Raw genomic sequence first — 23,225 nt, 5'->3', positions numbered from 1 at the left:
GCAGTATAATGAAGTATAAAGGGAAGCACAGTGCAGGCCCTCCAGCGATCTGTTCTCTGTTGTCTCATGATAATGATATGAAAATGGGGACAGGTCACACTGTCATTATTTCAAACTATATGTAGCTCTTTAACCTTTGCTTTCTTTCTTCTGCTGCTGTATCTGTCGTGTGTTTATCCATTGACCCAGTTGGTGAGCTACTGTGCACAATTTCCCTCACAGGTACAAATAAATTTAGATAGAATTGAACTGAATTCCTGTGGCGTTACTTTAAACCTAGAGCTCAAAACAAGGACAAAAAAGATGGGCACATCTACTATCTATTACACACATAAGTATGTAATACATAATTATGTACATACAGTACAAGCATGCAAAGGAATATATACTGAATGGGTAAGGTAATACATGAAGTGGGGGGTTATGTGCAGGATATACATGTGACAGTGAGGAATAAAATAGCAAGTGAAGTATCACACAGATTATCCAATTCATGCATTAATGTGGCCTTTAAAAAGCATAACTAAAGTTTTCCCTCACAATGAATAAATCAAGTAAAAAATATGTGAGTGTTGGCAGCTTTTGGCCACTGGGTGGCAGTATTGTGCAATTCCCATCCACACAGAGTTCAGCGTCTGTTATTTGAAGGGTCAGTCCCTCTATTTCACAGGTCTCAAACTCATTCCACAAAGGGCTGAGTGGCTGAAGGTTTTCTTTCCAACCAAGCAGCAGCACACCATACTTGACTCATTTCATTAGCTGATTTCAGTCTTCAGACAGCTGATTGGTCACACTGCATGCTCTTGATTGGTTGGAGGAAAAACCTGCAGCCACACGGCCCTTTGTGGAATGAGTTTGAGACGCCTGCTCTATATAATAACAATAAAAAACACATGAGCAGTATTTTTCCCACTCATGTCTGGTGGTTTGTAGCTGTGCAGAAACTATAGTTGCGGCTAAGAGAGCTCTGCCTTTACTCTTCAGTCTTTCCACATTATTATAATACATGCTTAGATATGAGTCATTAAATAGCTTTAATGATTTCTAGTGTATTTTTCCAAAACAATGCTGCTATGGTTTCTTGTTATGCTCTCATTTTGTTATTATTTTTTTATTATCCCATTAAGAAGACATTGGATCATACTTCAGAGTCTCTCTCATGGCTCATCCTTCATCAGACTGGTTTGTTGTATATCAAGTTGTGGCACCATGTGGCTCTATAGCTCAGTGGTTAGAGCACTGGTCTTGTAAACCAGGGGTCATGAGTTCAATCCTCACTAGGGCCTTTGACTTAAGTGCAAATAACATACCTTATTGAAAACGTCAACAGCAATGGGTTTTGTCTGTTTGAAGTGTACCTGTTATTCCTCCTCGATAGAAAGAATATCTAATGAATTAAACGTACACAGTAAATATAGAATATGATAAAACAATACACTTATTCTAAGCTGTTTTGGACAAGGAACTTGTACTTGGAATAGCCAGATGACTGTGATATAATCTTCATGGCCGTACCACCGCACATAGTAGACGTATTTGCTTTTTTGCAGTTTGTTTCAACAGGCCCTTTAAATGATCACAGGCCTTTACAATGTGCATAGAAGTATTCCCATTCATATCTGCACTCTTGAACCCACGCTGCAGTAACATTGCAGTTTTCTTTACTTCTTGCCTCACAGAGGAAAGAATCGTCAGATATTCCAACAAATCCTGAATATATAAACATACTCATGCGTCTCTGATGTAAACCTGAACATGAAAAACTTTGGTTTACTTGTTGTCTGCTGTCTCCAAAGGTTTTCATCTTGATTTATTCCTCCTGACTCATGAAGCCACTTGCACTGGAGGCACTTTAACCTTTTCTGACTGGTTCACATGTCGATGTCACCTGAGGTCACATGTGAGTCCTTAGGCCACATGGAACTCATGTGAGAGTCATCAGCGTGGCATGCATCAAAGTATTTTCAGAGTATTAGCTCCGACTGCTTAAGAGGTTAACACTGCTGTCCTCAAGGGAGCATCCTCTGCCCTGAAGATCGAAGGAGCAAGCAGAGGTGGGAGAAATACTCAAATCTTTGCTCATAGTGAGTGAAAGTACCACAACCACTACTTTATACACTGTACTGTAAGGTCGTTCAGTCCAGTGGATCCCCACCAAAGGCTCACAAGATACAGCAAATCTGATGGAAAGCTAAGTACAAGCACCTAAAATTGCACTTAAGCAGAGTACTTGAGCAAATGTAATTGACATACATTTGTGATTATATGAATATTCAAACCACATAGGAGGAAGTATTTGAATTGCCTCTCTGTTTCTCTTTCTATTATTTAGGTTAGTTACACTCTTCAGTCCAAATATAGTAACATGACGTTTAAGCTCCTAACCTCATAACGCTCTTTCTTAACACAAGCAACCCGGTACACTTCAATATGCAGTAACAGTAGACGAGGATCTTGTGTAACATGATTTTGAGATTGTAGGATTGAGTCAGAATAGTAAAACACATATTAACACCGACCCTCGCTGATTAGGAACCAAGGGTGATAGATTAGATAAGGTGCAAAGCAAACTGAGATTGATTTATCCATCTGCACTTCTCGTAAAATGTGCATTGTATCACATCACAGCAGGGCTCTATAGCTCAGTGGTTAGAGCACTGGTCTTGTAAACCAGGGGTCGTGAGTTCAATCCTCACTAGGGCCTGAGCTTCACTTTAGGTTTGCTCCATGAGAAACTAATGTACTCCTTACAGCCTTACAAGTGGTCAAATACATGTAGTACAACATGGAGTACCAAATTTGCCTCTGAAATCAACTAAAAAGGAAATGTTCATCTTTACAACAAATAACTCAAAACTACAGTGCATCTACTCATTACACCAAAATATGCAGCAGGTTGCAGATGCAGTTTATTATCTACAGCAGTGGGTTCCAATCTGAGGAGTGGGCCCTGCCAGAGGGGCTCCAAGTTAACTCTGAGGGGTCAGAGGTTCACTGTAAAAGAGGGAGAGGAATTAATATTTCTCTTTGCCATGCATGATGGTAAACGTTGGCTTATGGACGGTTGCTTTGGGGAATTATAATCACCATTTTTCACAACTCTCCGGCACTTTATAGACAAACAATTAATCAATTAATCAAGGATGGATGGATCTGTAATGATAATAAAATTTAGCTGCGTCCTTATTTTCAATGTAAATGACAAAAAATGGTAAATGTCTGTATTTATATAGCTGTTGTCTCTCGTTCATCCATTTACACACTCACACACCAATGGAGACTCTGAGACAGACAATATAATGAGACTTTTTAACAGTGTTGGTCAAAGATTTGACTATTTCACTTGTCAAGTACTGAATACTTCCAGCTGGTCAGGTCCTCTAAAATCCTTCAGATGAAACAGTCTGAGGAGAAATCTTTTAATTCATGTCCACACGGGGGCCAGAACCTGAAGTGGACACCTCTTCAGTTTACGGAGTCAAAGGCCAACAAGATTGCGAAATTCTGATCAACACACAAAATACATGAAAACTCAGCTATGTTTGAAAGTATTTAATAAACAGTTTGTGAATGGATTAAATAGATTTTGTCTATAATGATTTGAATACTTATCCAGCTCTGTTCCTCATACTGTAAAAACTCCACATCAGCTAAAGACTTTAATACCAAATCTTGCCAATGAACCGTTTTGACAAATAAAAACAGGAGCAGCTTTAATTCATTTATTAAACTTTTTATTTCAGTGAATAAAATATGTCTCTACATAAAAGAATGTACAATAATACAATATTATAATTACACTTGATATACACAATGAAAAATAAACATATGTGTGGCCTACATATATATATATATATTTAAGTTATTAAACAAAGAAAAGCAAAAAGTAATAGGTTGACATTTACATACACGTCCGAACTGACGACATTGCATTAAGATTTGAGTACAGCTGCCTTGGTACAACATTCAGTTTGTACATAACAACTGGTATTTTGGTCAGTCATTAATTGTCATATGCAATACTTTTAAATAAGCTTGAGGTATTTACGGTGTGATTACATGGATAATAATTTCTTTGTCTTTCTTTTCTATTTACAGAGCAGCAATACAGGGAGTCACTGGACCATCAGGGCCATGGTAAAAGGAAAGGTATCATCTTTCTGTCACTACGTCCAGATGGGTTGAATATGGAGCCTGAGAGGGGAGGGGAAGAGGAAATAATGAATTAGTACGAATGCCACAGTCTCTGTGTTCTTCTGTAGTTACAGTGAATGAGGAAACTACATTAGAGTTACATTTCTCATGAAAGATTAGACTCGAAGTAGAAGATTGATACCACTCTGGTGTCTGTAGGGTAAATATAAAGCTACAGTTAGCTTAGCTTAGCTTAGCTTAGCACAAAGGAAACAGGGGAAACAGCTAGCCTGGATCTGTCCAGTGGCTCTGACGGTAGCTCAATAAATAACATGTTATATTTCATCTGTTTTCTTGTTGTTTTTATAGTTAGATATTTTTTATTTTTGCACTGATTAAATATACAAGATATAATATGCAAATTAGTGAGCTTTATAGGTGTGGGTAGGTGGATTTGTTAGCACTGGGCAGAGCCAGGATAGCTCTTTAGCTGTTTTCAGCCTTTGTGCTAAGCTAAGCTAACTTGATGCTGGCTTTAGCTTCATATTAAGAGAGTGGTATCAATCTTCTTATCTAACTCTTGACAAAGGAGAACCAGCATATTTCTCCAAATGTCAATTTTTTTTTTTCAGAGATTTTCTTCTCACCTCATCTCTTGATGAAGGCGACAGGCAGTTCTCTATTGGGAACCAAAAGTCCTGAATGGATCACGTCGAGCGGCTCATTGTCGGTTGCCACAATCTCGTAGTCTCTGACCAACTGCAAGAAAGATTTGATCGGTCAGTTAAAGCTTTGTGAAACTCATGTGACAGAAAAATCAAAGAGAATCTGCAGGTAGTGTTATGAAATCTGGTATTTTATGAGTCTATAACTGAAGTGAACTGTCTGATCTTACCCAGCACATGGCCAGCTGCAGCTGCAGCTCTGCCAGCCGTCGGCCGATGCACATCCTCTTCCCGATGCCGAAGGGAACGTGGGCAAAGGGGGTGACGGTGCCGTTCTCCCGCAGCCAGCGCTCAGGTTTGAACTGCTTCCCATTGTCAAAGTACTCCTCATTAGAGCCCAGAGCGTGGCTGTTTATCATTAAAACTGTCTGTGAATTAATGAAAACAACAATCTTATTTTTGCTGCTACTTAAAAAATCGCACATTGCACATTTTCACTCTTTGCAAAAGAGAAGTGAGACAGATAGATGGTAGATTACGAGGTCCAGCTAAGACCTTGTTACTGTAAATCTGATCCCTCCATGCAGTTTACTTAATTGCACATGCTGCCGTATTAGAGTTGCTCCATTTAGACTTTGTACAGTATGTGAGCAGGTTTTTGTAAGACGTTTCATTCAGACATCAGTCAAATGTAAATGAATACAAGAATGTAATCTGCTCGTGTCAGGTGTATCGTAACGCAAACTAAGCCACTTACTCCTTTGGGAATGGCATAATCTCCCAACACAGTGTCTTTGTCCAGGGTCCTGCTGGTGAATGGGACTGATGGCGATAACCTGTAAGAATTTCAAAAAAAAGAAAAAGCGTATGGGAAATATGGCCTCAGAGAAGCTATAGTGTGGCATAACACACATATCTAAGCTGTTTAACAGGAGCTAAACATACTCCAATGTTTTTCCCAGAGCAAGATGAGGTGAGATATAATCTCCACTCTGAGGGCATGTACATTCCCTGGGTGATGTGGTTATGGAATTAGCCTTAAATAACAGGTTAGACAACTTGTGACTGCATGAGAGGAGGAGAGAAAGTGGACCGTGTCAGGGTTAGGACGTGAACTGAACGTGACCACACAGTGGATTTTAAGCTGGGACCACTGGTTGTTCCTGGTCATGCCACCATATCTCATGAAGCTTGTTTTTGAGCCAGTCATGTGTGTAAATTTTAATCTCCGTGGTACTGGGTGAAATCATGATGCAGACAGGGGAGTCTGACATGAACATGAGTGTTTATTTAATTTATATGTAGATGCTTTGTGATGTACTGCAAAGCAACGACCATTTTTAACTTGATCATGAGCCGTATATTTGGACACAGAGGTCACTTCAGTCTTGTTTATTGCCTGCTAGGTATGTAACTGCAGTAGCAGCCAGGAGCTTTCAGCAGCTGACCCTGTTGTACTGTACCTCATAGATTCCTTGAGGCAGGCCTTGAGGTAGGGCATGCTCTTGATGTGTTCTCCACATGGGTCCTGGTCAGGAGCTACCACCTCTCTAATCTCCTCCAGCAGCTTCCTCTGGGCACCGGGGTTACGTGACAGGTTGAAAATAGCCCACAGCATGCTGTTGGCGGTCTAAGAAACATAAGCAGAGCGAGAGAGAGAGAGGGGGAGAGGAAGAGAGGAGATGTCACTTAGTGAGGCGGCTACTATAAGTGCATTCCTCAGTGGGGTCCTGTTAGGAGCTGAGGAATGTTTGGGGTTCCTCAAAGGCTCCTCAGTTAACATTACATCCCCACCACATTCACTTTCCACTTTGAAGCACTGTAACTCCAGCACCTGTTTGCTTTAGAGGCTAAACAGTTTTTTTTTTTCCTTTCCCTACTCGAAGGAAAATAGGCGAAAGGTAAAACATTTAAAAGGCTAACCTGTGCTCATGCCTGTACTGTAGGAGGTGTGCTGCAGCTATGTGCTAATCCGTTTTTTTCTTCATGAGCACAGAGCGTAAATAAGCAGCTGGAGGAAATAGCTTTCAAGGAATAGTTTGGCGTTTGAGGAAATACATTTATTTGCTTTCTGGCTGGGAGTTTGAGGATTGATATCACGCTCGTGCATTATCTGTCCATTAAATATTGGGCTGCAGCTAGCAGTTAGTTAGCTTAGCTTACAATACACGCAGGAAACAAAGGAAGCAGCTCAGCTAAATCAAAATTTATTAGATTAGATTAGTGATCTTAAGGTGCTGGTGGATTTTGTTACCTTTAAATAGCCAGGCCAACTGATTCCTTCATTTCTTTTTATGCTAAGCTAAGCTAAGCTAACCAGCTGCAGCTTCATGCTGAATGGACCCACATAAGAGAGGTATTGATCTTCTCATCTAACTCTCTCTAAGCATATTTTCCAAAATGTCAAACCGTTCCAGAAAACAACATGAGAGTCTTTGCAGCTCACCGTCTCGACTCCTCCAATCTGCAGCTCTGTGATGGCTGCGTAAAGCTCCTTCTTAGAGAGACAGCTGTGATGTAAGATGTCACCGATTAGGTCATCGGGAGCTCTGACGGCATTCCTCTTCAACTTCTTGTCAATGTAGACTTTGGCTGAGGAAACAATCAATTTGTTAATTGAACTCTGCTTTACATTACAAAAAAAATAAAAAATCTGAGACAAAACAAGACTCATCCTGGTCTTTTTTTCTGAGCATAAATCGACTAATATGATGTTGCATTGCTTGTAGTCTGAATTAAGAATTTAAAGCATTAAAGTCCTTTTTTTGGGTATGATTTATGCATTAGAGTATGCGTATCTGAAATGTGTACATGAAAAATGAGACAGCACGCACATGATGTGTGAAGTTTATTTTCTACTTTTAAAATGATGTTTTGCCCTTACATGACATTACATTCATATGATCTGAACCGTGTGAGGCTGTGAGGCATCCGTGACGCCTCTCTGTTTCTGTACAGCTGTTCCAAATGTTTGATCCCTGATGCTTCATGTGAGTCATAAGCTCCTGAGGGCTGAACATCATTTAAATCACATGACAAAAAACAAAAACTAACTTTAAGTCTGACAGTTTGTTGCCAGTAAAAATACTCTGAACGAATAATAAAACTACCTCACTCGCTCTCACACAGCCAAAACTACTTTTTCTTTGCCACCAAATGTCAGGAAAGTGTGTGGTCATGTGTGTGTTTTTGAGCAAGAGGTTGTAACGAGCAACATCCAAACAAACAGCACAACCAGCATCATCTTTCTCCTCCCTCTGTGTGCCCCCTCCAACCCCCTATTACAAATATTTGGCAGATTTCTCCCTCTTAGGTCATGCAGTTTACTACAACTCTGGCTGCCATTTACCCAGAGTACCAAGTACACAAAAAACACAGAGGCAATCAGTTCAAATCCACCCTCCCTCTGTTCTTCTCTATCTATCATCTGACTGGAAGTGAACTCAAACTGGTTTGCATGTCACGGAGAAGAGCAAACTGTACCAGAACTTTGTGAAATGATTGTAATCTGAAGGGGGGTGGGGGTGGGGGGATTTGGGTGTTGCAGTGTAATAGAAATTTACATTTGTACCTGTACTGAAAATGCGGTCCCATGCTGCAGTGTGGTCCTGCCATGTTTTGGTGTTGAGGCTCTTGTGGAGCTCCACCGGTGTGACCATCATCAAGCCAAATGTGCTCATCATCTACAGAAGAAAGACAAAGAAGGCAGAGCAAAGGAGAAAAAAGGGGATTAGGTGTTAAATCTAATCATTGTCACCTCCTCTGAAAATCTTTGATGCAATCCTTTTCATGGATCATCTGTTTTTTTCTTGCACCCACTGCACTGTGAGACCTTTGTGAGCCTTCACTTATTATCTCTTGACGGTGGATGATATTGGTTTGCCCCAGTAAATCCCAGTAAATACAGTGAAAGTGTCAGTCAGATACTGGACTGCTGCATCCATGGCTGCAGTTCAGCTGATGAACCTGATGAACTGCAATGATTCTTCAGGTTCAGTCAGTCGCACAGATCCTCCCAGGTGTCCCTGCTACAGCACACGCTGCTGCTATGAGCGGAAATACAGGTGAACTCACTGTTTTCACGGCTGTGATGAAGTTCATGGCCTCCTCGTTGACTTTCTCTTGCAGAAGACCAAATCTCTTGTCGTAGAGGACGAGACAAATGGCTGAATGACACAGAAAAGCAAAGACATTTAGACATTTCATTTAAACCTTATTTATATAAAGAGTATAACAGTATCAATATTCATAACATGCATATATAGAAACTGGTTTTACAGATACATCTAATTGCTTTGGACAAACAAAATGATAAATTGCAGAGCTGAAATGATAAGTTGGCTGAAAAGGGACAATTGAACTTTTCACAGTTGTGATTGTCTGTTTTAGCCATTTTATACACTATAGAATAGAGGGAGAAAACAATGAGTCCATTAACTGATGGTGAGAATAATCCTCACTTGCAGCTCTAATGAATAACTGAATAAAAACAGTTGAACTTACTCTCAAACGACCATTTATTCAGCTCGAAATACAAGTCTTCTATCTTTCCATTGAGGTTCATTTTTCCAATTCTGTCAACGAAGTCTACCAACACCTGCATGCACAAAAAAAGCTGTCAGTCATGATCACATATTTAAATGGTTGCAAACACAAAGCCTGATTTTTTTAAGTATCTGAGCCTCACCTCATTTATTTTGCGATCCAGCTTCACCACCTCTGTAGGCTTCATGAGTTTCTGCTGAAACGCGCTCCTCACCCTCTGCCAGTCTTTCCCCTCCCTGCAAACCAGCAGTTTGGATTCAGTGCGCTGTCATGTGAAACGTTTTTGCCTCTACTAGCGCTCCAAGATGCGTCCAAGACGAGCTGTGAGCATTTTCTAAAAGAACAAAGGAGAAGTGGAAAGACTGCTTACAGAATGAGGAGTCCGTACGCCTCGTCTCTCATGTCTCTGTACGCTCTCCAGGGTTTGATCTCCAGCCTCTGAGGATAGCTCCCCTCCTTCCGATAGAGCGCCTCCAGCAAGCAAGGTGCGCCAATGTGCACCGACTCAAAAGAGCCCAGCTTCAGCCGGAAAATCTTGCCGAATTTCTTATGATAATCAACCTGGAATAGATGAAAAGAGATAGTGATCAGTCAGAGAAATCTAACTTGAATAGAAACACACATTTATTATGCTTTTATTCGTTTAAAAACATTATTTCTGGGTGAGAAAAAGCAGACAGCTGTAGAAAAAAATCTGTCATTTTACTGTACCAGTGCCTCGTGTTGTCTTGTCAGGCCTCCTTTCCGCAGAAGTTCAACCAGACTGCCGACCAGGGGCCAGTTGGTGGGTCCCGGGATCGCGTCCAGGCTGTGCGCTCTCGACGCAGCGTGAGGGCAGCGCGCAGCCTCCACAGCATCCTTCTCCTCCAGGACGCACACTGAGGATGTTGGCTTGAAGTGCTGCAGCCCTACAGACTTCTTCTTCAGCAGCTCAACAATCTGAGGAACTTTTTGAATCTGCGTCCTCATTCTTAAATTTCTAGATCTGTTTTTATTTCTTTATTTTTCTTTTTTTTTAAATGCGGAATGATCTGATGTTTAACAGCAGCTCTTCTTTATTATCTTGGGGGTTCCTCGTTTCTTGGAAGTGTCACACCTTGACGCCAATATATATACCCCGATAGTGTTTATTCCTGCAGTGCACTGAACCAATCAGGGACCGGTCCTGCATGGTGTGTCCGTCGAGCCCACCATTCATTTATGGATCCACGCTGGGAGGATCGTATGACCCCAGAAAGACCGAGGAAGTGCCCTTGCCCCCCCCCCGCCCTCCCTTTATAAATAAACACACAGGCCACATCGGAGGTGACGCGGTTCGCTTGAACCGTGTTTCAGAGCGACCCGCGATCGGAAGAACCGAAACTTTGGCAAAGCAAATACTACTGCCACACTTCTGCACCGTGGGCAAATATTTGAGAGATTGCAGGTTGTGCGCGCGCGCGTGTATGTGTGCGTGTGTTTGCTTTTGCTTTGTGTTTTGGAGTGTGTGTTCTTTGTGGAGGGGGTGAAAGGGGGTAAGTGGGCATTTTCAGTTCAATTCTCCATTAGAAAGTTTATCATAAATGCACATGTATGCTTATTAAAAGCCTCTGAACTAAGGTCCTCTTAGAAACTTTCATTTTAAAGGTTTCCAGAAGTGCCCATGTGGAAAAATCCAAAGTAGATTTTCCAAACTGTTCAGCTTTTGCATCAGTGCAAAACCTTTTATTAAGTGCATGTAAGACAAAGCAAGCAGGTCTGAAAGACTCACAGAAAAGCTGCGAAATTCATCACTTGATGCATTTTATTAATCAGCTCTTTGCTAAGGCTTTTCTTCAGATGAGTTTCTACCTGTGGCGAAATCACCATCTTGGATATCACCCTCCCCATGCTCTCATGTACACACACACACACACACACACACACACACACACATGCACATACACCACACACACACACATCACACACACCGCCCCCTCAGAGCTGGCATGACTTAAATAACATGTGCAGGGGCCCCGTGTTGTTACCCTGTAAAAGTGCACATTCACAGACTCTCAGGTGGCATCGCAACAACCTTGAACCCTGACTGATGTTTGTTGCATATTGGGGAGTTAGCGAGAGCCTCCCCAGATGTAACACACACACACACACACACACACACACACACACACACATTAATCACCCCCCTCACCCCTCCTCAACGAAAGAAAGAAAAAAACCCACCACCCACGCACACATTTGTTCATTTGCTCTCTTTCTCTCTCAGATTCAGAACAAGCTGTTTTCTACATGCCATCAAATGATATCAGGCACCTTTGGCACTATTTGTTTGTCAGTTTATTATTAATATTAAACACAGTCTGTTGAAAAAGTTGGTGCAGTGTGAGCCACTTCATCATGAGGAATAGTTCATCATTATTTGTTGTCTTGCAGAGAGTTAGATGAGAGGATCGATGTCTCACCGACAGCCAGTCTGGAACACAGGAGGAAACAGCGAATCTGTCTAAAGGGAACAAACTCCACCGACAAAGACAACTAATTAGCAAGTTTTATGCATTTTGTTTGCTTTATCTGTATGAACATTGAAAAAACAAAAAGTTGCAGTTCTATGAAAGTTGTGTGCGAGATGATTTCTTGATCAGGCACAGTGACTTCCTTCAGCTTTGTACAGATTAAACAAACAAGATATAAAGTTTTGATTAGTGTGCCTCAGAGGTGCTGGCGGGCAGAGTTTCTTCCTTCGGACAGGGCCAGGCTAGCTGTTTCCAGACTTTATGCTAAGCTAGGCTAACTTGATGCTGGCAGTGGCTGTGGATGAGGCAGAGGCTAAAATATCCTTGTAAGCAGTCAAACTTGAAACGCACTCGATCTCACAGTTCTCAAAATACAAAACTTTCCTCCCAAGAAGAATGACAGCGTCAGTGGGGGGCCATTGCAATTATGGCGGGAGCAAAGGAGGAAGTCAGGTGACGTTACAGAGACCACACAGAGAGATCGAATCATTATCATTGTAGAAATGATGCTGACGGTCATTTACAGAGCGTTCGTTTTAACTCAAACAATGACCTCTCTGTGAACCTGATCAAGCTTAAAGCTTTTGCTTTAACCTAACCAAAATAAAACAGATTTATTTCCCAGCTGTGGCACAGACAAATGATGTCGTCCCGTCGATGAGCGCGTCAAATCAGAAACGTATGAACACGTACAAACACCATATTTTGTAGCTTAATTTTGATGCCGTGTTGAATCATGTAGCTGAAGTGCAGGGTTTCATTAGACTCTAAAGACCCCTGATGACATCACTTGGGTCATTTTCTCAGAAGAAACTGTCCAACTGTGTTCAGAAGCTGAGAAGCACTTCCCACAGCAGAGTAAACTGGGCTCCATGAGAAAAATTAGTGAGGTTCCTTTTTAAACATTGATTCATGCAAACACTTTCAGCCTCTGGCCTGAAATGCAGGAGCTTAATGGAGGAAAACAACACAAAAAACTACTAAAAATATGCAGTTTTCCACTCACACACAGAGAAAACATCAAGATAGAGCTGATCGAACGACTGAGAGAAAGTTAATCAGTAACTTTTTTTGATGAGGGATTAATTTTTTCTGATGCTTTAAGGCCAAAGGCTCTGTCGACAGTCAAGTCAGTAATATAGTTTCCATAACAGTGTAACACTAAAACATTCACTTTTCTACAGGTTTTAAATTATTTATTTGCAGTTTCAGATCTTTAACATGTACATATCAACATTTATTCCTTCGCACTATTTGTATTTGTTTATAATTTACACTTTATTGGTATATATAGACATCATATGTTTTTGATCATTGTTGCTTTATATATATACATTTATATGTCCACACATTTTTCAACAAGTTGTATGTCTATGACAGCGTTATGTTGATTTTCAACATCTCTTGTAAATCAAATCACTTGTATGTGTTCACATACTTGGCCAGTAAAGTTCTGAAAAATAAAACTGGGTAAATTACACTATTTTCTGCCATTTTATTGATGATTTTTCAATTAATCAAGAAAAGAATAGAGACAGATAATGAAAATAATAATTCTTTGCAGCTCTGCAAAACTGAAAAATCAATGAGAATATTACTACCTAATTTTACTAAAACTAGCATTTATAAAGAGCGAATTACAGAGTAATAACATTTTAAGTGCATTAGTGAAGATCAGGTGTAAGCATGGCATGGAGAGAGTGATTTACTCGAGCAGTGAAAAGTGAGAGCAGCAGGTTGTTGAGCAAGGCTTCAGCTCAGGACTTCAACCTCGCAGTGTCCTGGTGTGTACTGGCATATTGAACACGAGGTAACACTGGCAGTGTCACTGACAGCTGGCACTGCGCAGGGAGCAAGTCATGGAGAAAACATGTTTTCCCGTGATGTTCTCTGTACGCAAATAGAGCTACGCAATACCCTCCTCTTTGACCTCATGTAGGATAAGTGACTGCAAAGTTTCGTACCGTAATAAATGTGTTATGGAGGATGTGTGTTTGTGCTGTTTGTTCATCGGAGTCTGTCACTGCGCTTTCTGTGACTGCACATTAAATGTCAGCTGACAAAGAAGCACGCTGTTGTTTTTGGTGTGCGTGGTCAAATTTATGGGAAAAAATATTAATTTTGTAAGGAATTACAAAATCCAAAAATCATAAATGTGTTGCAATGATCCATGAACTGAGCACCAAAGAAACATAATTAAAGACATGCATGCAGTCTCACCTAAAATGCAGACAAAATGTAACAACATCTCTGTTTTACGACAAAAAATACCCCTTCTGGTATAGACATACTCCCCTGAGCTGCAGAAAAGCAATTTAAAAAATGAATAAACAAAATCATCAAGTTATCATTGTGTGTTTCAAACATGAACAAAGAAAGAAGGCTCATTTTTCAGACTCACATCTCTAGTGTTAAATGTACTGTTCTCTTTTTGTTTCACATTAAACTGAAGCGTCCTGACTTGACTGGATGTCCCCGATTGAAACTCTGATTCTTGACCCACTGAACACTCGTCTCTCGTCTCATCATCTCTTCTGCGAGACGTCACTTTGATGACGGTGCGACTCTGTTTCTTACACTCGGATCGGCGAGGGCCCCGTAGTCAGGACATCAGCAGGCAGAGAGATAAGTGATGAACTGAGATAGGGGGCAGCTGACCTCCTCAGGCAGCAGTGGAGTCATTAGCACACAGGGCAGGCAAACCTGATGACTCAAACTCGCTCATGTCCAAATTGACTGACAGGTCAGTGAGTTCGGTGATTGGGTTTGAAGTGGAGGCTCTGTACGCAGGGGTGCAGGCACATGCGAAGGGGTAACGCAGTCACGCACAAAGATGCACATTCATATATGAAAGTGAGCAGTGAGAGACCACCGTGCTCGAGGAAAAATTACGAGGAGGCCACAGAGAAGGAGATTAGTCGGGATCCATAGCAGAGATGGAAATGCTTCTTACAGTCACATCAGCCTGAGTGGTCACATAACACTGCTGACCTAGAATGTGGGGAGCCCCTTTGCCCAAAGCCCACCCTTACACTAAGAATGAAAATATTTACAACAGAGCAGGAGTTAAGTAATGTAAGGGGCACCAAAAGAGACGTCCTGAAATAGTGTCGAAGGTGGAGGCAAAAGATTAAAGTCTCAGAGTTTAAAAACTTTGCTCGTCACTCATAGTTTTTCAGTTTGTCCCGATTTTTGTTGCACGTTCTGTGTGGCCTTGATTAAGCATGATAGAGAGCCGGTGAAACAGAAAGTTTTGTGTTGCTGACAAACAGTGGTTTTATTTATCTGATGGATCTCACAATAGCCTATAGATTATTGACTCTGTCCAGAAAGTAGGTCATTCCTATTGATAGAGATGATGGGGAAGGGCTGGAGCTGGTAAGGAAGGAGATCTCCCTGAACTTGCTGACCTCCATGTATACACTGAGGCTGCTGTTGCCTCCTGGCTGTGGGGGGGAAGGCCAGCTCAGTATATGGGTTAGGATTCCCTGGATGGAGAAGGGTCCACCTCCCTCCTCTCTGACAGCAACAAGCTGAAGGAGCAGAGGCCATATGCTTGTTCCTTGGAAAGGGGAAATGTCAATAGGCAGGAGCAGAGTCATGCATGTCATATGTTGTTCATAGAGTTCATCCAAAATGTTGTGTGTCAGGGATTTTTGTACTGCATCGTTCACTTTGAAGGGATTGCTCAGTTGAGGCAGGGGTGATTGAGGTGAACCGCTGTCACTGAGCACAGAGATGCAGAGGTCACTGAGAGAGTACAGTTAGCAAAGGTCTGTGAACTAAGTGGACTACATGTCCTGGAAAACTCTCCGTAGTAAATGAGGACAAACTCTGCCTCTACTGATTATCTAAACTAAATACATACTGTGGTATCTTGATAAACCTTATCATTGACTTTTTTTATTTCATTTAATTGTTTTTGCGTCTTGATGACGTTAATGTTCAGGAAAAGCTACCTTTGTCTGTCCATCAGTTTGACTACCTTCTGGAAGTCCCAGGCTTCCTGTGATTTCAAACACACAATAAAACCTTCCACAACGTTTGGTACAAATACACATGGTGCCGAGACAATGTATAATAATGAATTTGGTGATCGCCCAAACTTTCCTCTACCACCACAATGAGGCTGACATTTTTATTTGTCCATTACTTATGACCAAATGCCTGCAATGGCAATGATGTTTCCAGCCACCTCAGCTGTGTTTATTGCTAACTAGCAAGTGTAAGCATGCTAACATGACATAACTGAGATGGTTAACATGGGAAACACCATCATGTTATATTTTTTATTGTGAGCGTGTTAGCATGGTGATGTTAGCATTTGGACACTTGAATGAACTTGACTGAAATTTGCAAAGCACTCCAACTATGGCATTTAATTAGCCATAGAACCCACACACATAAAAACCAGATGCATGTGCATGATACAAGCACACAGAGCAGTATCCACAAGTGGAAAATCATCCTGGCCAGGCGACATTTCTGCTCTGTGTACACAAATGCGGTCTTACAGTCCCACAGGGACGTGCTGGAAGTGCAAGATCGGCCCTCACTGTGAAGGGAGGCTTGAGCTCATGCTAGCTATAGCACCGTGCTTGCAAGCAAGAAGAGGGTTTTCTGCTCACGGATAATGTTCTGTTCCCTTGTATCTCGTGCATGTAACTCGTTTATAGTGTTTGATCCAGAGAGACAGGAGCACCCTGATATATATTTCTCTGTTAAAATATGGTGTACTTTTGCTTTTAATATCTCATGAAAGTTTGCAGGATGTATATGGGTTGTAAGTTCAGAGGTTAGTGGGTCATACACACTCTGAGAGGAGATGTAAGCATCATTGGCTGATTGTTCTTGACTGGAATGTATTTGGTCTGCTGGTTGACGTGCAGAAACATCTCGAGAGAACAAAGAATATCTGACCAAAGGTAGCAGCTGATGTGATCTGATATGCAGCCGAAGACACTGACTTACTGTATGTGTTGTCCTACATTTTGCAAACCTGCAGCCAATAGGTTAACAGGTATCATTGTCTGTGGAATTTAAAGGCCTGTTAGTGATAGGGTGCAACAAGTCCAGTAGTATTTGACTAGGTCAATGGTTACTATGAAGCACTTTTGTGTGATGTTCATTATCAGTGATATTTTCTGTCTGTATTGTCAACAATAAAACAACAATATATCCTAAACTGCATTTGTTTAAATGTTTCCACTGTCTGCTTTTCTCTTATTTGCTTTGTTGTTTTTCTTCTTGTAAAGAACTTCCACTCTTGAAAGGTGCAATATAAATCAACTTACTATTATTGTTCTCATGATAATGTCGTGATGCCAGTAAGTTATTTAAAAGGAAAGACTGATTAAAATAAATGTTACACGATGATGACTCCGCAGTAGTTATGTCACCTTCACTGCCATGGCCCCGAATCAACTCGTTGATTACATCGCTCACTCATTCAGGTACACTTTGACCTCTTCATTGACCTGAGCCTCAGAGGTAAATTTGTCAAAGTTTTGACCCCCAGATACAGCGTATCCCCATCGCCCCATCAACTCATTGCCCTGCCTGTTATCTTATCGCTACACACAGAAGCTCCAGGTAGATGTCATCATGCACCGATGTCCTGTCAGCCTGCCTGCTGGTGGGCATTCAAAGGAGGCCATGCAAAGCAGAACGTGGATATGTTTGCCATGTCTCAAATTGTCATTTGAGATTCATTGTCGTTTGTGACCAAAGAAACCATACTTCAGCTGGTCCTTATTGCCACTGAGCCACTATAATTATAATTATAGTTTATAGTTTTTTTCAACTATAAACTACAATCTCAACCTTCTAGAGAACAACAGAAAGTGAACTTTACTGTAAATTAATCCATCTAACAATCTATTTTTCTTCCTCTTAACCAAGGTCAGGTTGGCTAAACAGGGTATTCCAGATGTCCCTCTCCCCTGCATCATTTTCCAGCTCCTCATGGGGGATCCCCGCCAGGACAGAATCCACACTGCTCCTCCTGAATCTGAGGTTTGACAGTTGTTCGGAGCCTCCTTTCCAGCACCATAGAATAAACTTTCCAAGGAAGGCTGAACAGTGTGATTCCCTGATAACTGAAGCACATCCTCTGATCCCCCTTTTTCATAATGGGAACCACCATCAGGGTTTGCCACTGGACAGGTACCACTGTTCAGTAGATTCCCTCTATCTTATATCATAATTATCAGCCATATAAAATCTGACTGTAATGAAACTGAGCTGAGCTGAAAGCCATGTAGACAATACTACTTCTACACTCAGCCATACTCATATTTAACCTTAAGTTAATTCCTGTATTGATGGTCCCCTCCTGCTACAAACCATTGTATATTTCAAGCCAATAATTTTCCTTCAATTCTAATACATATAAGTTAATAAATATTTGCTACAAAGCTGATGAATTTTAGCTTAGTGCTGTATTTCAGGAGGATTGTTGCATCTTGATGAATCTCAATTTACTACATATAATCCCTGCAATAGCTTAAAGTCCTGCAGATGTATTTTGTTTTTAAGAACTCTTTTGTCGTCTTTTGATATCTTCCAGTTGGGTTTGGGTCTTATGTTAGTTTATGGTGTTACGTTAAGGTGAAGGGAGACACAAATTGACTTTGACACAACCAGTACTGTGTCTAATGTGGTTTTGGGGTGAAGAGTTTACTCTAACACCTCATTGTAGGAGGCCAGGGTTGTTTACTACAGAATGACGGACAGTTCTGCACTCATTCAACATCTGTTACAACATTAACCAGAGCAGTGAGTTACAGAGAAGAGCCCTTACAGGAAAAGGTGTGTGTTCATTTTTGGATGACATGTGGCATGTGTTACTTCTCATTCATGAAGATAGAGCGGGCAAACAGTGGAGCCTCAACAGATGCTTTTCAGGAACAGGCAAAGAGATGTGAACACACCCTGCCGCTCAGCGGGTGAAAAACATTCCTGAGCGTACAGTAACAATATCAGGTTTCACTGGGAAAAGAACCACATTGCTCAATGACGTAGTAAACACAAGGAGAGGAACTCAGAAATTGACATAAAAACCTCCAAAACAAGCGTGTCGAGACACTACAGCTCAAACTTAACTCCCTCTTAGCGGAAAAGTGTGTTTGTGTTTTTCGTGTGTGGGAGATGTTCACATGTGGGCGAAGATTAAGGCAGAACATGTTATTATCGCTGCTTTTACTGCTATAGAAATGAGTTGCGCAAGGCATGTTTTGATCACTCTTCAAGCAGATTTAATGGACTTCTAAGACAAATCCTGGGGGAGACAGATGGAGAAAAAAGAAAGACGTGATACAGTAATATTACAGTGACATTGGTAGGTTTTATGTATTAGATGTTTATGTAGGATCAACAGTTAGTTATCTTTGGCAATTAATAGGAGATGATTAGCGTGGACTGTTTCACCCATAGTGTTAAAATATGACTGAAAGCAGTGCAAAAAAGTCATTTTATCTGTTTGGTGCAGACATATAAACACTGTTGCAGTACAGACATTTAGCCTCTCATAGTTAAACTGGGGGGGGGGGGGGGGGGGGCGCTCACAATGGCCTCTAAAGTTGACTAATTAACACATTGTATCTCATTTCATAATCCTTTACAGACACTTCAGTGTAGAAACAACAAGTTGTGGTCATGGAGGCTTATGTGCTGGAGAGTGGTATCGATCATCTCATCTAACCTCAGCAAGAACACAAGTAATACAATCTTTTCTAAAGAATGGGAAAGTATCTTTAAAACCTGTGCATTGATCAAATAATCAGAATTTTCATCCAAAAGCTAAATGGAAAAGTTTTAAAAAGTAATATAGGTGGTCTGTGTGTTTTACTTTTTCTTCTCCTTTCTGTGTCCTGGTACGATTTTTTTGGACTGTTTTATCTTTTTCTGGCATAATTTTTTTTATCCTCTAATTCTGCTGTTCTTATGCTTTGTGGTACCCTGTGTCTTGTTATTGCACTGCAGGGGATTTGTGCTATAGAAATAAAATGAATGCTCTTTCACAGCCAGCTGGAGGTGTGTGTATGGCTGTGTTGTCTATGTTCGAGCTACACATCCATAAGCCTGAACATGGAGAAGAACCACATATGCACGTTTGAACATGTGCGCAGGTGATCGGTGCGTGACTTTTTTATGTGATTCTGCATCATTCTCAGGCGTCCTCCCCTTGTTTTTTTCCATGTCCCTGTTTTTCTATCATCTTCATTCGTGTTTACAAAGTCTGATGTGGTTTAAACCAGCCCATCACACACGCTGGTTGTTACAACATCTGTCTGGCTTTGGTGCCAGGGCTCAGGCTGTGCCAATGCTGTGTGTTGATGTCGCAGCGAAAAGAAGCCCCGAGGTCGTTCAGCCTGATCAAAAGAGGGTTTTAAAATGCTGTTTAGTACGCCTGGGCAGGGCTAACCCTGTTGTTTTGGAAGGCACAGCAGTATATTAACTTGTGTTTTTAACGTGTGTGTGTGTGTGTGTGTGTGTGTGTGTGTGTGTGTGTGTGTGTGTGTGTGTGTGTGTGTGTGTGTGTGTATGTGTGTGAGCCTGTGTGTGAGCCCGTGTGTACAAGGTAAAGAGGGCACGGAGACTGTTATGAGCTGTGCAACTGAGGTGAGATATTTGTTGGAAAGGAGCCAACTTGTTGAGTTCAGAGGGGTCCTTGTGTACCCTGTTCTGAACTCTTACAACCTCAGTGTGTGTGTGTGTGTGTGTGTGTGTGTGTGTGTGTGTAAGGGGTGAAAGGGGTGGTGGTGGTAAGTAAATGAGTGAATGAGCTAAAAAACATGCACTGGTCGACCTCGCCTGTGCCAACAGGGTGGAAAGTGATCCCCCGCCCACAACACACACACACACACACACACACACACACACACACACACACACACACACACACACACACACACACACACACACACTTTGCCCATGGTGGCCTCAACACTTATTTGCATGGATGTGATAGTGATAACGTGCAGTACCTCCTGCTTTGAAACACATCTTACCCTCAATAAGCCCACCAGCAGAGTGCACGTATGTCGCAGTTATCATGTTTCCTGGACCTGGATGTTCATACAGGCGGGATAGGCAGCAGTCGTTTATCCACCTTTATATAGTCAGACAGCACACATGCAAGAGCCTGTATTAAGCATGTTTAAGCGAATATATAAAAACTGCAGATGTTACACACAAAATGTAATTTTAAACCACAATTCAGACACTATATACAAATGTATATTTTCATGTATTTGCTATATATTTATCGGTGCTCCACAATACTCATTTCTTCACACCCTGACAGTCCAAAACATCAACCAGATTCCCCTCAAGGGGTTCCAAGATGAATCTGAGGCGTCAAAACATGATTAAAGGGATTCAAGTATATGTATTTTTGTAAAAAATTTCCCCTCTCCAGGCCTCCTTCAAATTAAACAGTCTGAGAAGGAAAAATGATTCTTAGGTTGAATTCCTGATAACTTGCATCCACATTAAGGTGCCAACCTGTGATGAGGCATCACAAGTCAAAAAGCTGGTAACCAGGTCTCTCTGTGATTCACTTTCTTCAAGGATGTGCAGAAGTTAAGAGTTCACAGAAGGACTGAGACAGGTCTTTAAACCATTTTGCAGCAACTAGTGGATTAAGGAACAAAGGCTGTGATCCAAATGAATCTTTATTCCTTCATTAAAATGAGTCTATAAACAGGGATTTGCTTTGGTGCCATAAGTGTCAGTAAATTACACAAGACAATAATGGTTTTGTTATGACACCTACGATCAAGGTGCACCTGCATTCAACACATATACTATATAACTTTATAACATACTTTTTCTGTTGGGGAACATCAATATCATCAGTCGGTTCTCATTCAGTACCTTTAATTTGTTCATATCATTAACCTTTCTTAACCAGGAAGGCTCTGAAGATACACTGTTTCTTTAAGAGCGAGATCTGGCCACAATGGCACCAAGGAGACGTAAAAACATTCATATATTGAACAGTAAGATGAGACCTGAGCGGAAAGACTGTATGAAACAGCTGTAATCTAAATAAAATGTGCTTTGAATGTGATTTTTGAATCCTTTTTATGAAGGCGGTGTGTCAAAATGAAGATTATTATTAGTTATAAACAAATACCAATTTAAAATGAAACCACAAGATTCAGTGAAAACGAGGATGCAGAGCACTTGAAAGCAAGATGAAGGAGGTGACGTTGGACATGTTTCAGTCTTCAGAAGTTGCATGTTGGGTATTTATGGGCAGATCTGTTCGACAGTTTTGGTCCATAATAAGAAAAAGCTGTAAAACCATACAGAGCCCTGGAAACTACAAGAGACAGGGAGCAAATACAAAGACGCTAAAATGGGTGTCGTGGGTGCTGTCTTTTGACTGTTTTTGTTTAGTTTTGATGCACATTAGAAAAGGGCTGCGGGGAGCATCAGTGATGATGATTGGACCTCTTCTGCTGGACAGTTTAAGGTCCTGTGCATTAGTGCTTTATTTGAGCTCAAGGTTGTACAAGCTTTGCCATCATTATATCATACTAAAATCAAGGACTGTCCTCTTACATTACGTTACATTACCACATGCTGTAGTCGATCTCACTGCTGTTATTTTGCAGCAGCTGTCGGGTTGTGTCGTCACCACCTGATCATACTGCTTTGTCCTAGTTTACGTTACCTTTGTGTTGTTGTTTGATGATCAACTTTAGCTATTTTCAGCTGTTAGCCTCTTTGCTTTTCACTGATTGGCCACAGGAAGAGAAATCATCATTTTCTGCAGTAATACTTTGGTTAGTTTGTACTTTACATCAGAAGATTAAAGACAAACTTTACAGCTTTAACATCAAACTAGTTTCAACATATGGTTTAGTGTTTAAGTTTGCACTCTAGCTTAAGAGTTAACTTACATATAAGTGGTGGAATAGATCTTTACCTTTACCTACCCTGCCTGACCCGGGGATCGAACCGGCAACCATCTTACTGTGAGGCATGCGCACTACCTGCTGTGCCACCGTGCAGCCCCAAGCAAAAGCCATGTATTTAAATTTTGCATGAGAAAAAGTACAAAATTATTATCATCAAAATGTATTTAAAGTACCAAAACTAACTGTATTTAAGTGCAGTACTTGAGTAAATGTACTGAGTTACTCTCCCTTACTGTCAAAGGTCTTACTCCTGTTCCTTTTTCAGTGTTATTCTTAAAATTGTAACCTTTTTGTTGTGTTTTTGTTTCCGTTTTGCCTGTTTTATCATTGATCTTGATGAGTTCGTGTTTTGTGTGAGGTGAGGAGAGAGGGGACTTTGAGGGGATAGAGAGAGGGGATACTGGGGATACTCCAGGAAAACTGGAACGAGGCTTCAACTTTTCCTCAGTAACACTTCA

General features: G+C 41.1%; 1 protein-coding gene and 2 non-coding genes across 3 annotated transcripts; 2 read left to right on the top strand and 1 right to left on the bottom strand.

Moving 5' to 3' along the window:
* The first annotated feature begins 1,213 nt into the window (after positions 1-1,213).
* trnat-ugu (transfer RNA threonine (anticodon UGU)) lies at positions 1,214-1,286 on the top strand. The gene has a single exon. It is a non-coding gene; the product is annotated as a tRNA-Thr (tRNA).
* Positions 1,287-2,631: 1,345 nt separating this feature from the next.
* On the top strand, positions 2,632-2,704 carry trnat-ugu (transfer RNA threonine (anticodon UGU)). The gene has a single exon. It is a non-coding gene; the product is annotated as a tRNA-Thr (tRNA).
* Positions 2,705-3,867: 1,163 nt separating this feature from the next.
* Positions 3,868-10,331, bottom strand: cyp24a1 (cytochrome P450, family 24, subfamily A, polypeptide 1). The gene is made up of 12 exons (XM_070959263.1): positions 10,056-10,331; positions 9,715-9,905; positions 9,487-9,580; positions 9,303-9,396; positions 8,874-8,965; positions 8,371-8,482; positions 7,246-7,391; positions 6,263-6,429; positions 5,557-5,635; positions 5,030-5,227; positions 4,782-4,893; positions 3,868-4,194 (listed from the first exon to the last, which is right to left on the bottom strand). Exons 1-11 carry the CDS (start codon positions 10,311-10,313, stop codon positions 4,783-4,785), a joined length of 1,542 nt encoding a protein of 513 aa, XP_070815364.1. The 5' UTR covers positions 10,314-10,331; the 3' UTR covers positions 3,868-4,194; position 4,782.
* Between the last annotated feature and the right edge of the window lie 12,894 nt (positions 10,332-23,225).

The sequence above is a fragment of the Chaetodon trifascialis genome, chromosome 3 (genome assembly GCF_039877785.1).
Source record: "Chaetodon trifascialis isolate fChaTrf1 chromosome 3, fChaTrf1.hap1, whole genome shotgun sequence".
NCBI classification, from domain to species: domain Eukaryota; kingdom Metazoa; phylum Chordata; class Actinopteri; order Chaetodontiformes; family Chaetodontidae; genus Chaetodon; species Chaetodon trifascialis.
The sequence above is the reverse complement of the archived record's forward strand: the minus strand, read 5'-3'. Positions and strand labels throughout refer to the sequence as shown.

Coding starts and splice junctions, on each gene's coding strand:
- cyp24a1 (XM_070959263.1), bottom strand. CDS start 10,313: ATGAGGACGCAGATTCAAAAAGTTCCTCAGATTGTTGAGCTGCTGAAG. Junction 6,430..7,245: donor AGATTGGAGGAGTCGAGACG/GTGAGCTGCAAA, acceptor TATGTTTCTTAG/ACCGCCAACAGCATGCTGTG. Junction 5,636..6,262: donor TGCCTCAAGGAATCTATGAG/GTACAGTACAAC, acceptor AAATTCTTACAG/GTTATCGCCATCAGTCCCAT.